This window comes from Eucyclogobius newberryi, unplaced genomic scaffold, assembly GCF_026437365.1.
Source record: "Eucyclogobius newberryi isolate DKJ021-1_F unplaced genomic scaffold, fEucNew1.0.hap1 SCAF_6, whole genome shotgun sequence".
Classification (NCBI taxonomy): domain Eukaryota; kingdom Metazoa; phylum Chordata; class Actinopteri; order Gobiiformes; family Gobiidae; genus Eucyclogobius; species Eucyclogobius newberryi.
Genome location: NW_027316278.1, coordinates 28,914,321 through 28,928,156, shown reverse-complemented (window position 1 = coordinate 28,928,156; position 13,836 = coordinate 28,914,321). Strand labels below are relative to the sequence as shown.

Here is a 13,836-nt window from a genome sequence, read left to right as displayed (position 1 = left end):
TTATGAAGTCAAAAGTCAACGTGAAATGTTCGAACACATGCAGATTTTGTGATTGGATATTTCTCTCAGAAACAATGAATTACCCAAAGATCTTGGGGTAATTGTCAAATAATCAAATGATCCTTGATATTTGTTACTGTCCATATAAGACAGAACAATAGAAAAAGTTAAAGAAGAGAGCAGCAGAAAAGCTTCACTTCTGGTAAATACATTTATGGTGGCAAAATATATATATTCAGGAGAAGCATTGTATTTAACATCTTTTTTTATTTTTATTTTAGAACTTTTAAAAAGAGATTTCAAAACAGTGGCCAGTCAGATGTGAAAACAGAAAATGACTGAGGAGGAACACATGCTCTTCCTCTGCTTGCTGCCCACTGACCTTCAGTGTCATCATCCCTGGAAGGCCACACTAATAACAGCGATATCAAACTGCTTGGCGGCTCTGCCAGGAGGAGGTCAGACAGCCTCCGAAAGTCTGTCTGAAACAAAAACCAAATCCAAACAAAAACTCCACAGTCACAGTGGTTTGGGCAGAGGACCGCTGCAGAGAACAACGCTCATTTCAGGAAAGTTTTGTTGCATTGTGAACATTTATTTAATTCAAGATGCCTTCACTAATCTAACCATCTTTTCACATGTTTGTGTTGAGGCAAGACTCTGCAGAGGAATAGGACAAAACTTACATTTAAATATAATAATTTGAAACATCTGTAGTTTTACAAGTTTTTCATCATACAATAGTTTCATATAGAAATAAAGCATTTTCTGTGTAAAAACTGTCAAAATTACCCATATTTGGGACATTTCATTCTTAAATTAATTAGTTTATTTTATTGAAATATTTGTATAAAAAAAAAATCACAGAGTGAATTTTTAATAGAGAGCAAACAGACCAAAAAACTAAGAAAGAAAAAAAAGCCTGTTCGCCTTAAATAAATAATATTACTTCTACTACTGTGATATATTTAATCATGTTGTGAAACCACACAATTCAACCATACAACAATTGATCAAAGAAGGCTTTATCATTAATCAAAGGCCTAAACTCTTCCAGCTTTGCCACTGTGTGATTGGGATGCACAGATGTCCTGGTCCTGACATGGGACATGGGACATCTTATATTATTAAGTATTCTAGAGTAATCTATAAAATGCATGTTTAAAATAATAATCATTTTATAATAATATTTTGAGAGTAATCTCTAAAATACTAGAGTAATAAAACTGACACAGAAGGTGAGCAGGTTTGAGCGGCAGCAAAACTGTCACAGAGATTCACAAAGGTTAGATTTTAAATAATAGGCCAACCAAATGCCATATGTATATTTCTATGCATATTTTGTACTGGTTTAGTCCCAGGGCCGGCCCAGCCTATAAGCGAGCTAAGCAGCCGCGTAGGGCCCCGAGGCGTTAATAAAGGCCCCCAATCTGGCAACCCGTCTTATGAGAAGTGCAAGCGCAGCGTGCGCCACTAGTGTAGCAGCGCTGCTGGCGCGGCAGCGCACACAGCGGGAACATAACGCACAAACCGCATTTATTTGTAATGACAATCTGGCAACCAAGACACCAAACCTGCGCTGATTGGTCAACTTCATTGTGCGCGAGGAGAACGAGAGCAAAACATAAACACAACAGAACGTGGTCCCTGCGTGGTCCTCATGTCCAGAAGAATATATCTCCTGGTGCCGAAAAACGAAAGAAGAAACTTCTTGACGATGTAAAGAAACTGCAAACTCAACAACACTCTCCAGGTATTGAACTTCTCTTACAAAGAGACGGTTAATGCTGCTGTTTGAAACAACACGATTCTGTCACGTTAGTTCGCTCAGGCTGGAGGCGACGAGAGCTCTGCCCCGCGCACAATAATATGTGTCTGAATGAAAGATAATAAGCTTAACATTTACACCAGCCCGTGTTAGCTGCAGGTGAGGCCGGTGAGGGGCGTCTGTGCCCCGGGTCACTAAGAGGCGGAGATCCGGTCCGGACGAGCGCCGTCTCATCCAGAACCTCTGACGTGAAACTTTGGAGTGAACAGTGTGCGGCCCCTGTCCCGGGCCCCTGCCCCGGGCCCCTGTCCCGGGCCCCTGTCCCGGGCCCCTGTCCCGGGCCCCTGTGCAGCCTCAGTCAGAGATGAGCTGGTTTGAGTTTGCTCTCTCTCACATCACCATGTGTGAGATCAATCGTGACTCGTGATGTCTGTTTTACTTCTTAAAGTGCAATAAGAGGAACGTAAAGGTTTATGCACGTAAGGTCCATCAGCCAATCACATCGCAGCATTGTTTCATGCAGAAGTCCAGTGTGTGATGTTCAGATCAGAACAAACATTTATATTGTAATTCACTTTTAATAGAGCAATAAAACATTTCAATGTATTTAAAAAGCATCATTAGACTATTTGTTATAAATTATAATAAATTGATAGTGAAAAATAACCAGACATATTATGATTGCGTCTGTTATAGAATAGTACTATAGATTTCTATATATTAAAGTGGCAAAGTTACAGAAACGCAGTGTCTTCACTATAGCTAGGTTTGGACCTTCACTTCTAGTTATGTTCATTCTCTCTCTCTCAACATGTTTGCACTGTTTTATCAGTTAATTGTTAATCAAGCAATGCTTATGCCATTTGTTTAATTTAATATAACTTGTTTTGTCACTTTAGCAAGAAGGAACAGTTGGGAGCAGTAAAAGATAAATTAGTAAGGATAACTATTAATTTTACATTTTCAGTTAAAATGAATCAATTTGATCATAATTATTTTTCATAGCCAATATTGTATTGAGTAATTAAGTACACTAATGTATTACTAACTGGCTTTAATAATTTTCTCCTGACACAGTTTCATCACATCATCATTTTATAGCATTACAACCTCAACATTTTACTCTTATTTTAGCCGGCTGGACCACATTAAAATGCAGCAGAAGACCCCAAAAAGGTCTGAAAATCTCTGGGGGAGGGCCCCCAGGCCCCCCCTGTTCATTAATTTAAACTACTAATGTGGCTGTCGACCCTTAACGCCCACAAATACGCCCAAAATCATATCTGGGACGTGTGTTATTTGTACAGGGAGTAGAGGTGATGTCAGCGGAATACCAAGTTGCATTGTGGGATTTAAGTTATCAATATTTGAGCTTGTGAGGTGTTGAGAATAAACTAACTGGCAAACGGATGCCCTGGAGTTTTGGTGCGCTTTGTTTGCGTTGAAGAAAGTTCCCATATGTGAATTGTTTACTGACAATGGCAATAAAACTGATTCTGATGATGTGGTGAGGGGCCCCCAAAAATGTTTTCGCTTAGGGCCCCCTGAAGGCCCAATTGGGCCGGCCCTGCTTAGTCCCTAGAGAGCACATTTTAATAATTATCAGAAATATGCCCACATTGCCCTCTAGTGACAACTTCACTAAACTACCTAAATCTACCGCTTCAAAACCACAATCACAAATAGTGGTGAAACGTAGGGCCTAGATAATTAAAATAACTAAAAATTGGCTGTATGACTGCCCTTTTCTATCATTTTCAACACACGTAATGTCAATCCCACTTTGCCCAGGATTAGGCTATGCAACAATAAGCCTTATTTCAGCTGGCGACACTGTGGTAGGAGAGCAAGTGCTAATAGACTACTATACCATGGAATACTATGTGCCCCCAAAGTAAAAAAAGCCAGCATCTTATTTATTCGAAATATGTGAAATAGGCAGCCTAGTTAATAAGAGTTGATCATGTATTTGGGGCCAGGACAGGCCTCTCTACAGCAAGCACCCCGCTTCTCTTGTCAGACTCTTGTCAGAGCTGAAGCTTTTACAGCTGCAAAGATGAGTTAAAGTGATATTATAATAGATCCATGGGCAAACACTAGAAAGAGGATGCGGCCATGATGCGGGGCCGCTGGAGGCTGCGCATGCGCATTCGAGAGTTTCCGGGTAGTTAAAGCCTGCTTTACAAACAGGGCGTCGGTGGAACAGAAGGAGCCCAATGATTCCTATTTGCCCAGTTGTTTCTTTTACTTATGGTTAGTACTGTTTGTATAGTGTTGATATGATTATGTTAAAATTAATATGTATAAAATGTTTGCTTTGACTCTGTGTCACACACTGGAGCCCTTTAGCCTGTGCTAACAGTTAGCTTCTCTGTCCTCTGCAGTGCCCAGCCGGCTTGGGGAAGAGGCCAAAATGGCTACCGGGAATTATTTTGGCTTCACCCCTGGCGCTGCCGCACAGTACAGGTTTGATACTTGTATTTGTTCTTACAGGAGGGACTTGGACATAATGTTCTGTGCCCGACCGTGTGCGGGCGTCAGTGACCAGTGCGTCAGCAGCACTATTGTGGAGCTGGGGGAGGGGGCGCTTATCTTCTAATGCTGCAGAAAAGGAAACCTCCACACGGACAGATTACTGTGGCCCATGTTCCATTATGAGCGCTGACTTTGTTGACTCGCTTCACTTGATCATTAGATAGCACGGGGATGCTCACACGCACTGTCAAAACATTAAGCACCGACATAAGACACTCACTTCAGCACAGCTGTTCACTTATGCATAAAAGTGAATGAGTATGTTTTTAAATTATAAATTATATCCGTGTATTCATTTCACATAACCTCTAATCGCTTTGGTTCAATGATCTCACTGTGAATCCACCTTCCCTCCTTCATAAATATTGTATTTATTCATGGCGAGTTATTAAACCTAATAGGTAAATAACCTTATACATTAGGTGTTCTTCTTATTCTTTTTGTGGCATGTTCATAGAGTGGAATAGAAGATGATTTTGAGTCTTGTCTTTTTGTAGCCAGCAGCCTACTGCTGGTGTTGGCTATACCCACCCCACCACAGTTGCCAGTTACACTGTGCACCAGGCTCCTGTGGCGGCCCACACAGTGGCAGCTGCCTATGCTCCCACAGCGGCTGTAGCTCGTCCTGCGCCTGTGTCTGTTGCCGCTGCTACAGCTGCTGCTTATGGAGGATATCAGCCCACTCACGCTGCCACAGACTACACTTACGCTCAGAGGCAGCCGGAAGTCCCTCCTCCTCCACCGCCAGTCACCTCACAGAACTATCAGGTATGTAAATAACATTTTAGGTGGAGAAACAATGGCACAAACAGTTTTATATTACCGAAGGGATTAGTCAACCTAACCTGTTCTATATATGTGATATTTCTTTCTTGCAGGATTCTTACTCATATGTTCGCTCCACTGCTCCTGCTGTGACTTATGATAGTAAACAGTACTACCAACAAGCCACTGCAGCTGCTGGTGTCGCTGCCGCACAGTCACAGCCCTCTGTAGCAGAGTCCTACTACCAAACAGGTACGTATTCCTCCCAAATACCAATATCTAAGATATTTACGTCAACCTCAAAGCTTGTCATACACAAAGTATTACATTGTGTTATTTCCAAATATCTAATGGATTTTTCCTCCTTGAGTTGTGTTTCAGATTATAATACCTTCTGGTGATCTTGTATTTTCAGCCGCAAAGTCAGCCTACAGTCAGGGTGCGAGCTCATACGCTCAGGCACCGCAGAATCGGCAAGTCACAGTGATAAAACCAGCTGCTCCCAGTCCCGTGGCCTCCTCCTTCATTTACCCAGTCACCTCCACAGTGCAGCCGGTCGCAGCCGCTGCCTCTGTGGTGCCCTCTTACTCCCAGAGCTCCACGTACAGCACCAGTGCAGTTACTTACTCCGGTATGTTCTTCTGCACAAACAAACTTACTTGAAAAATTAATATACGAGTTGTTCTCTAAAGTAAAGATGGTTATTTTCTTTTAGGAACATCCTACTCTGGTTACGAGGCTGCTGTCTACTCTGCAGCCTCCAATTACTACCAGCAGCAGCAGAAGCAGGCAGTGGCTGCTGTGGCAGCCTCATCAGCTTGGACCGGAAACACTTTTACTAAGAAACCCTCATTTCCCAATAAACAGCTCCGACCTAAACAGCCTCCTAAACCCCCACAGATACACTACTGTGACGTTTGCAAAATCAGCTGTGCTGGCCCACAGGTGAGCACTGTCGTGTTTTCTTTAAACGGGTTTAGATTAAGAATGGACAGGCATCTCTAGAATTCTATTGCATTATACATCTGTGTTGTAACATAGTTCTAGAAAGTTTGTGAGTGCAAACCTTCTGGTGCTAATTTTGTTTTTCTTGTGCTAGACGTACAAGGAGCATCTTGAGGGTCAGAAGCACAAGAAGAAGGAAGCAGCCCTGAAGGTGTCTCAAAGCAGTAGCAGTGGAGGTAGTTCTGGAGGGTCTCTCCCTCGAGGAGCTCAAAACCAGCTCCGCTGTGAACTCTGCGACGTGTCATGCACTGGAGCAGATGCCTACGCCGCTCACATCAGGGGAGCCAAGCACCAGAAGGTGGGTCTGTCACAGCGGCTCTGAAAACAAAACTACTTCACAAAGAGGTTTTTGGGCATACAGACAACATAGTGCCTGTTCTGAAGCCACGACCCCAGTCGTTTAAAACTCATCTTTAATGTCCAAATAATTTTGTACGAAATGACTAGGCGAAAAAACGAGTAGCTTTGGCATTCTATATGGACTAAAATAATGTACATAAAAATGTATTATGGAAAGCCAATATGATCACACACTGCCACTTAGGAGCGCCGTATCGCAGTGTATTTTTCAACGCTTTTACAAAATAAAGCGGCGCTTTTAATGCCGTCTGACGTTATGCCGTGTGGCGTCAACGAGCGCCGTAATTTACACCAGACGGCGCTCGGCGTTCACTTAATTTACGCCATACGCCGCTCCTAAGTGTGATCATATTGGCTTCCCATATTATCAAGCGCCGTGGGCGGCGCGAGCAGAAAAGTGACACTACGGCGGTATCTTTTCAGCATGGCGGGGGCCCGCCGGCCAAAACCCCTCAGCGAGAAAACTGTAATATTCCCTTTTTTTTTCCTAAGATGCATTAATAAAATGGCCGTCATGCCCGTCCAAAATACAGGAATACGGCCCTCTATCTAAAAGCCTGTTTGTCCTCCATCCCTGGTAGTGACTGTTGCCTTCTTTGCAGGTTGTAAAACTTCACACTAAACTGGGAAAGCCCATTCCCTCGTCGGAACCCAGCCTGGCCTCGTCCTCCAGCAGCTCTTCCTCAGGCCAGAAGAGCAGCACCTCCACCGCCAGCGCCTCTGGTTCTTTTTCCTCCTCCACTTCCTCGTCCTACCTGAAGCCAATCAGCGTTGTCAGCACTGTGGCAACTGGCAAAAGCCCAGTATCCAGTCTCTCTGCTACCTCTGCCAAGAAGGTCGTCACCCCCAAGATCAACTTTGTGGGTAAGTGAAACTAATATTGCATTTGACTGAAATGTGGAAGGTGTTGATTTTCATGTTGCCGTCCTTCCCTTGGATTTACTTTTAAATGTTAACATATAACATTAATCAAGTCGGTGAAATCCCTCATTTGTCAAGCAGTGTTGTAGAAAGAGTCCAGATGCAACAGTTTTTTTTTTCTACATATAACATTGTTCTTACTTTTATTTTACCAGACGCATTGGAATTTACAATGTTGACTTGGGACCAGATCAAAGCATAATTGTGAATTGTTTCTATTACAGGTGGAAATAAGTTACAAACCACACTGAAACCAGAAGAGGCAAAGAATGAAGTCTCAAAGTCATTGACACCTGCGGGTGCTCAGGACTCTAAGGGCGAGAGCTTAGACACACTTTCCTCGTCGGCACTGGCTGCTCTGCAGAACGAGGTCCAGCCTGTTGGCTATGATTATGTTGAAGAGGTGATTTTTGGTTTCTATGACAAACGGAGGGAAAGTCTTTTATTGTGTTACATACATTGCCTCTTCACTTCTGTTAGGTGCGAAATGATGAAGGCAAAGTCATTCGATTTCACTGCAAGCTTTGTGAATGTAGTTTTAATGATCCCAACGCCAAAGAAATGCATCTGAAAGGCCGAAGACACCGTTTACAATACAAGGTTTGTAGCGATCTAATGTCCATTTGTCCCTAAAGCCTTTACATGATATTTTGTCCCAAGTGTCAAATGTACACTCAAATTTGACGTGTACATTGTGTGTATTTTCATGCAGAAAAAGGTGAATCCAGACCTGCAAGTAGAGGTCAAGCCTAGCATTCGTGCCAGGAAGATTCAAGAGGAGAAGATGAGAAAACAGATGCAGAAGGAGGAGTACTGGAGAAGGCGAGAGGAGGAGGAGCGCTGGAGGATGGAGATGCGGTAAACATCTAACACTGGAGACTTTAGTAATGGACTGGAGTTCTGACCAGTGCATGTGGTTTTGCAGCCGTTATGAAGAGGACATGTACTGGAGGCGTATGGAGGAGGACCAGCACCACTGGGACGATCGGCGTCGTATGCCAGACTGCGGTTTTCAGCAGTGCCCCCCTGGGCTGCTGGGGGTCCGCCCGGGGCTACCTGGGATGCAACCTCAAGGACTGATGGTAGGGCTCTGCACACATGACACAAGTCATGATGCAACAAAAAGACTAATTTGGTCTTTGTGTTTGTCAGCCTCAGCGGCGCCCTGACTCTTCAGACGACCGCTACGTTATGGCAAAGCACGCTGTCATTTATCCCTCCGAGGAGGAGCTGCAGTCCATCCAGAAGATAGTGTCCATCACAGAACGAGCTCTGAAGCTCGTGTCCGATATCGTCACAGAACAGGACACGGTCAAAGAGGAAGATAAGGACAAGGACAAAGACGAGGACAAAGACAAAGACAAGGACAAAGGCAAAGACAAGAAGGAAATTCCGGCTAAAGACAGGTCAGTGTGTTTTTTTTTTTTTTTTGAGAAATACTCCCGGCTCAAATGTAGCTACCCATTTTCACCTTAATGGCTTCAGTTTTTGGACCACGTAAAGGTATTAGAACATTAGACCTACAAAGACCTAAAAAATGTTTCTTGTTTTTTCTTGTTAAATCCTACAGAACCTTAAAAGGAGTGATGCGGGTCGGAGTCCTGGCCAAGGGACTGCTTTTGAGTGGAGACAAAAGTGTGAACCTGGTTCTGCTGTGCTCCGATAAACCCACCAAAACCCTCTTGACACGGATCGTGGAGCACCTCCCATCGCAGCTTGCAGTACTGTTCCCTCCTCACTCTTTAGAACCACCCATTATTATGATTAATAATAATGATAAATAATAAACGTTATAAAGCAGATTGTTCTGTATGGGATCACTGAGCCTGGTGTGATGGTCACATGTTCTCCTTGTTCCAGGTTGTGTCTCCAGACAAATATGAAGTGAAGGCATCTGTGTCGGAGGCGGCCATTGTCCTGAGCTCCTGCACTGAGCCCAAGATGAACGTCAACATCACCTTGACGTCGCCGCTGATGCGAGAGGACGGTCCAGAAGGAGGTCTGCTACACTGCTCAAACTGCTCTCACTGTGGACTACCTCAAGAGCACTCCGCTGCTGGCACTGCCCAACGTCTTCCATTTAAAACGCCTCTCACACACCACCTTCATTTTATCCACCGCTTTTAGCTTGACATATATTTCATACATTATGTCTAGTTAACCACAAAACAAATGCCAGCAGTTCTGCTCTTCGGGCCCGTTGCTCAGTAACTATCCTCAGTGCTCTTATTCTCTGGGAAAGCATGATCATTGTCTGCATTGTATTAGCGGTTTCTAGTTAAGGTTTTATTTTGTTTCCTGTGTGTAGGGCTTCAGTTTTGTACTTAGTGACACATGTACACAAAATTGTGAGATGCACAAAGCGGTGATTCTGTTTCCCACAGCATCATTCCACTTTTTAGTTACAATTTGACCCAAGACAATTTTACACAGTAAGGTAAATCTTTTTCACAGGAAACAAATAATTCTCAGTTAAGTAAGCCTATGCCTTGAGCCCATAATCTTTTGTAAAATGTTAATGATTCCAAAAAACTGAAACGTAATTTTAGGGTAAATTGAAAATTTGGCTAATCAAGCATTGAAATGGTTCTTATTTAAAGGCTGTAAGAATGGTCTTGCTTCTTTTCAGCCTTCAAATTAGGCTTGCATGAAGTGGTATCCTAACCTGTTTGCTGGTAGTTCTCGTGCCCTGTCCTCTCAGTGCAGTCTCCAATAAAAAGCGCAGTAGAGTTTTCATCAATGAGAGAAAACTTCATCTATGAGAGAAAACCCGACAGCGTCCTCAACAGAACCTTTGTACAGCTCCGGAAGGATTTTTGACCAAGCCGTTCTCACACACCAAAAACCTTGCCACACCTACTAACACAGCCATGCCACTTTATTAGGCACACTTTGGTCTGATGCAGGCGCATGGTATCCACAGTAAGCCTTAATTGTTAAAATAAATTTGAAAGGCTATCATATGTAAAGAGAATGAGACGTAGTCAGCGGCAGTTGTTTTCTCGTCATTCCAGATGACGTGGTATGTGTGGCAATGTGTTTGTTCTCTGGCAGCTTGCTGACCTGGTCAAACACCCATTCCTCATCTATATTTTGACCCTTCAAATCCATTTTTAGATATAACCTCGGGTATGATGAATGACCCAGCGGACGTCTTGGACAGACAAATTTGCCTTGACGCTCTGGCTGCTCTGCGCCACGCTAAGTGGTTCCAGGTTCGGAACATCATTTTACTCTTTTATTGTATGTAGCCTTATGAGACATGTGATGACGTTATAATTTGTGCTTTACATATTTATTTTGTATATCATGAGACATCTTCAGTAAATAGAAACCAAATATTCAAGGATGTCGCTTAATTACACCATTTGGTCTCTTTCTGATCCTAGTTAAAGCTTCAGACAAAGTCATTGTAATATATTCCTCTGACATCCTTGTATTTCGTTATTCTGGCTGTGCCCCGTTAGCTAATTCCATAAGGCTGCACAATAAGCTGCACACGGTGTGCCAAGTGTTGAATCTTGTACTGTTTTGTATTTGTAGAATGGGGATTGAGAGAAACGGGAATATCAGAGCTGGTCTGTGAGCCGCAGACTGTAGTGGATTTCCTTGACTCTCTCAGTCCCTTTGCCTCAGGTGTACTCCAGTACCTGCAGAGTCACGGTTTAGAAGATGGCAAGAAAACCGCTGGTTTCTTGTGCATCTTGCAAACTCTGGTCTCTGGCACTAACTTTGAGGTACAAGACTACTGGGAATGGCAGCTGATTGTAGGCTATTTTTGCTCATACACAACATCGGAGCTTCCATTACACACAGTAGTGTTTGAACCTCTGTGACACAGCTGATACTAATGTGTTCAAACTGCCACTGTTCTGCACTAACTCGCTCTGCTGCATCAAAAGGCTAGGGCCAACGGTCTACAGTCCTGCGTCATCATCATCCGGATCCTGCGAGACCTCTGCCAGCGCGTGCCCACATGGTCAGCGTTCCCCAGCTGGGTGAGTGCTTTGTTTGACTGATGCCAACTCGAGTTCATGAACAAGCTCTTTGTGCCTCCGTCACTGTGAAGGGATTTGGTGTGAGAAATGAACAGGAATATGGAAAAACAAGGGCAAAGTCCTTGCGAATTGCATCTCTTTAGATGTTGTCAATTTGTCATTGTGCTTTTGTTGTGGTAATGTTCAGGCAATGGAGCTGCTGGTGGAGAAGGCCATCAGCAGTGCCTCAGCTCCTCTCGGGCCAGGAGACGCCCTCAGACGAATCCTGGAATGTATATCCTCTGGAATTTTACTAGCAGGTAAACATGTTTTGTACTGGTAATTCATATAAAGCTTATTGTTATCCCATAGCAGATTTAAATAGTTTCTCTTTTGACTTATTCATTGTTCATTGTTTTATGTTGCACCGAATCACCAAGACAAGTTCCTATGTTTGTGAATTCAGTTCATTGACAATATAAACACTAAACCCATTCTGATTCTGAAAAGTGTATTAGTAGTGTGTCCACTCAAGGAAATGGAAGAAAATCCCATTTACTGATGTCTGATGGGTTTGTGGCTTGTCTGCCCCATCATCAACCTGCTCTAGAACAACAGCAGAAAATTAGCCTTAGGCTAAATCCAGCATAGTTACATGAGATTGTGTTAGTTGATATGCACAAATCCATTTTAAATAAAGAAATGTTCAAATGTTCCAGGCGGACCAGGGCTGTTGGACCCTTGTGAGAAGAACCCTATGGATACTCTGATTGCACTGGGAGAACAGCAGAGGGAGGACATCACTTCAAGCGCCCAGGTAAACCTTTTGGATTTCTATTTCCCCAATTTATTTGAACGTCAAACACCGCCATATTGAGTCTGAATACTGAAGCATCATGACTTTCCCAAACTTTACTGTCAGCTGTTTCTACAGTGTATTGTATAAAATACAGCTACGCTTTAAAATATGATCATAGCTTTAGTAAAGTGAATTATGCAGAAAGTGCAATTTTCGTTATTTATTACCCTCAATTATTTACATTTTAATGGAGAGAAATGACCAATCCCGTCTGTAAAGAAGTGGTTTGGAGCAAAGGTTGAAGGAAGAAAAATGACTTTTTGTGTTAAACAAGTTTTAATAATTGCCATTTGTGTTCAAGAAAATATTATTAAAAGGCAGTAAATTGTGGCTGTTCAATATTGGGAATAAAACACTTCTTTGTTTCACCCGTCTTCATGCAAGTCTAAGTGCAATGTGTGTGTTTCTATTGCTGTAGTTTTCACCGGTATAAAACGTGCTAACCTTCTCGACCTCCTGTGAACATGTGTAACTACATTACCGGTACTAACACTGCCCTTCTCTCTTGGCAAGTTTGCTTTGCGACTGCTGGCCTTCCGTCAGATTCACAAGGTCCTGGGGATGGACCCTCTGCAGACCAACACCGGCTTCATCGCGCCCCCCAGCCGAAAGCGTCGCCACGACAACAGCGACGGCACGGACAGCTTCGAAGGAGAGGGCAAGAAGGACAAGAAGGACTACGATAACTTTTAGAATATGTTCACCGCCTGAAGGACGTGGGGTTTTTATGTGTTCCGTTTTAAATGTACTGTACTCAAGAAACTGCTCTGTTGTTGTAACTACAAGCATTAGTGCGGTCTATTTGAACATTTGAATGAAGCTTACGTCTGTGTTACTGTTTATTGTGAGCCCTGACTTGTCTCCCGTCTAATGCTAGCCTCGTTTCCCCACTTAAATATTTATATAATCTTAATTACAGTATTGGTTTGCAGTTGGCATTGCATTGTCTTTTGGCTTTTTCTCAAGTGTAGGGAATTTAAAGAAATTAGAAGTTAATTTGGTGTCGGGGGACTTGAAACCTTGTGAAAAAAATTCCTTTTAGCTGAATAAATGTACTAAACAAACATCCTTGTCTTTTATGCAAATTCACCTCATGTAAATGGGTTACTGATGAAACTTGTCATTTGTTCGGTGTGGTGGGACACGAGATCAGGTCCACGAGGAGAACCACGTTAGGAAGATGTACAGAGATGTATAACTTTTTGTCCCATCGCTATTATTTATTACTCAGTGGTCGTTCTTTTGTCTGTTTCAAAAACATTAAGTGAGCCTTCTCTTAAGCTACGTGGTATATTTCAAGGCTGCTACGATTATTTAAAGAAGTAATATACAGATATGTGAATTAGTCATTAGCTTGCAGGCTATTTGTGTGCAAAAGTTACCCAAAAACTCCTAAATTATGGACTATGAATACTGTTTACAGAAAAAAGAAAATGGTAATAAAAAATATTTTCTTCTCGGCACAGTGCATGTTTAATAATGTGTTCTTACTTGCATCAACCACATCAAGATTTGGACTAGACCAGGACTAAACGAAGTCCACACCAGGACTAAAATGTGCAAAATCCTGCGTGAATTACTTAAAGAATATGTATAGTCCATATAATTATTGTATTACTAAATTAATCTGATTAGTTTTAGCATTC

At 42.7% G+C, this 13,836-nt stretch overlaps 1 protein-coding gene across 2 annotated transcripts; it reads left to right on the top strand.

Annotated features, from left to right (window-relative positions):
* Positions 1–3,888: 3,888 nt before the first annotated feature.
* On the top strand, positions 3,889–13,254 carry zfr (zinc finger RNA binding protein). Of its 2 annotated transcripts, XM_072433819.1 has the most exons (20): positions 3,889–4,021; positions 4,153–4,234; positions 4,801–5,071; positions 5,182–5,320; positions 5,484–5,699; positions 5,784–6,013; positions 6,168–6,371; positions 7,036–7,297; positions 7,579–7,757; positions 7,835–7,954; positions 8,067–8,212; positions 8,280–8,436; positions 8,507–8,760; positions 8,925–9,075; positions 9,215–9,353; positions 10,472–10,569; positions 11,257–11,352; positions 11,540–11,651; positions 12,051–12,148; positions 12,704–13,254. In XM_072433819.1, the coding sequence occupies exons 1-20, from the start codon at positions 3,985–3,987 to the stop codon at positions 12,881–12,883; spliced, it is 3,171 nt and encodes a 1,056-aa protein (XP_072289920.1). In that variant the 5' UTR covers positions 3,889–3,984; the 3' UTR covers positions 12,884–13,254. The 2 variants fall into 2 exon arrangements, 1 of the variants encoding a protein (XP_072289920.1); XR_011924370.1 differs by lacking the exons at positions 10,472–10,569; positions 12,051–12,148; positions 12,704–13,254.
* The last annotated feature ends 582 nt before the right edge of the window (positions 13,255–13,836 follow it).

Bases quoted from the DNA above. Each gene is read 5' to 3' on its own strand.
- zfr (XM_072433819.1), top strand. From the start codon at position 3,985: ATGATTCCTATTTGCCCAGTTGTTTCTTTTACTTATG. The intron at 7,955-8,066 runs GTTTGTAGCGAT...ATTTTCATGCAG, and splicing joins GACACCGTTTACAATACAAG to AAAAAGGTGAATCCAGACCT. The intron at 12,149-12,703 runs GTAAACCTTTTG...TCTCTTGGCAAG, and splicing joins ACATCACTTCAAGCGCCCAG to TTTGCTTTGCGACTGCTGGC.